Source organism: Moschus berezovskii, chromosome 25 (assembly GCF_049115385.1).
Source record: "Moschus berezovskii isolate FMDL1 chromosome 25, NW_MosBer_1.0, whole genome shotgun sequence".
Classification (NCBI taxonomy): Eukaryota; Metazoa; Chordata; class Mammalia; order Artiodactyla; family Moschidae; genus Moschus; species Moschus berezovskii.
Genome location: NC_142484.1, coordinates 6,983,752 through 6,985,911, shown reverse-complemented (window position 1 = coordinate 6,985,911; position 2,160 = coordinate 6,983,752). Strand labels below are relative to the sequence as shown.

General features: G+C 60.0%; 1 protein-coding gene across 1 annotated transcript; it reads left to right on the top strand.

Annotated features, from left to right (window-relative positions):
* CST6 (cystatin E/M) lies at positions 1–1,424 on the top strand. The gene is made up of 3 exons (XM_055415492.2): positions 1–273; positions 781–906; positions 1,215–1,424. The coding sequence occupies exons 1-3, from the start codon at positions 34–36 to the stop codon at positions 1,296–1,298; spliced, it is 450 nt and encodes a 149-aa protein (XP_055271467.2). The 5' UTR covers positions 1–33; the 3' UTR covers positions 1,299–1,424.
* Positions 1,425–2,160: the final 736 nt, after the last annotated feature.

Sequence of the window (2,160 nt, the reverse complement as noted above, 5' to 3'; positions counted from 1 at the left end):
GCCGGCCGCGGTCGGACACCGACACCGACGACCATGGCGCGTCCGAGCCTCCTGCTGCCGATGGCCCTGGCCTTGCTCGCACTCTGCCTCCTGGCGCTGCCCCGCGACGCCCGGGCCCGGCCGGGGGACCGCATGGTCGGAGAACTGCAGGAGCTGTCGCCCAGCGACCCGCAGGTGCAGAAGGCGGCGCAGGCGGCGGTGGCCAACTACAACATGGGCAGCACCAGCGACTACTACTTCCGCGACATCACCGTCCTCCGGGCGCACAGCCAGGTGCGGGCCGGGCCGGCCGGCCGGGGAAGGGGTGGCGCCGGCAGCGGGGGGAGGCGAGCGCGGCCCCTGCCGGGCCCCAGATGGAGGGGGCGACTAAGAGTAATCAGGGCGGCATCTTAATACAACAGAGTTTTCAAAATCCAATTGATGTCAAAGGTCCATTCGGAGCAGAATCTCAGCATTTCAAATAAGATTCAACCCTGAATCTGCCTTGTCCTGAAAGGTGGATTGGGGTACGGTGGGGTGAGGGAGAAGCTGTGTGGACTCGAGTCTCAGGCTCCTGCCTGGCCCAGGCTCTGCCCACCTCATCAGGGACCCCCACCAGAACTCCCTGCTGCCCTCTCCTCACCTTTCCAGTCCTCCCCATCCCAGGTCTGAATCCAAAGGCGGTGTGCTGGCTATGCCCAGGGGAAGGTGATGGGTGATGGGAGGACACGGAGGGAGGCGCGAGGTCCAGGTAAAGGGTTGTCTCCAGGCACCCCTGACCTGTGCCCACCTCTGCCCCAGCTGGTGGCGGGCATCAAGTACTACCTGACCGTGGACATGGGGAGCACGGCCTGCCGGAAGAGTGCTGTGGCTGGAGACCATGTAGACCTCACCACCTGCCCCCTGGCCGCAGAGGCACAACAGGAGGTAACAGCTGTGCCCCCAGTTAGGCATCAGCCCAGCAGCCGGGCCATCAGGTTGCCCAGCCTGAACTGGTCTGGCTGGCTGACTCAGCCCTGAGGCTAGGGTGAGGTGCAGAGAGTAGCAATCGGGCTTCCCCTGGACTTGGTGGGGTGGGAGGCTGGGGTTGGCTGGAAAGATCTGGGGTCTGGTGGTCCTGGCCATCTAATTTGCTGTTCCTTCTTGCATCCCAGAGTGTCACAGGCACAGGGCTGTTGGGAGGCGGCGGCCTGGAGCCTGGGCTCACCCCACCTTTTTCATCCTTCTCTCTGCAGAAGCTGCGCTGTGACTTTGAGATCCTTGTGGTTCCCTGGAAGAACTCCTCCCAGCTTCTAAAGCACGACTGTGTGTCCCTGTAGAGACCCTGTGGGCTTGCAGGAGGGAGGGAACCAACAAGGCTGGGCAGGACTGGGTGCATGGGTGGAGGGCATGTTAGTTCCTTGGACCGTATCGATGGCAATAAATTGCTAGCACTGCTTCTGGCATTGGTCTCTTCTGAGTCCCTCTCTCATCCCCCACTCCCACCCCCAGCAACACTGATCCAGCCGACAGGGTGTCCACACCACCCCACGCTTGGCCTTTGCCATCTCAGCCCAGAAGATGCTAAGGGTGCAAAGTTCAGCTCCCAAATTTGGAGTCCCCCAAATATCCCAGCATCACAGAGGAACGAACCTCCAGAGACTCCCAGAGTTTTCCAAGTTATGGGTGGGGAGACAGAATCACAGGATTAGAAGGAGATAGCAGCCAGGGGAGACTGAGGGGCCCCTGAGCCCTGTTCCCTCTCAGCTGCCAGGACGGTTCAGAGTGGCACATGGGGGGTTTAGCCCGCCCAGCCCCAGAACACTGAGCTCTCATCCCGTGAGATTCTTAGACCAGCATGTGGCCCAGAGATGGCAGAGCCCCTGCTGGCCAAGACACACACATTGTGGGCCCCATGTCAGGAGGTCTCCCCCACCCTCTGTCCTGAGCAAAACCCCTGGAAAGGGCTGGCAGGGAGCGCCCAGGGGAGCGAGGTCAAATCCACTGTCCACAGAAGGGGTGAGGAGACAGAGGCAGTTTAACGTCCTTTAAAGAAATTAGAGTTAGAACATGTTTTGCACACCTGAACCTGTGGCTGGAATTAACACTCACTAAAAGACGCTTGCTCCTTGGAAGGAAAGTTATGACCAACCTTGATAGTATATTAAAAAGCAGAGACATTACTTTGCCAACCAAGGTCCG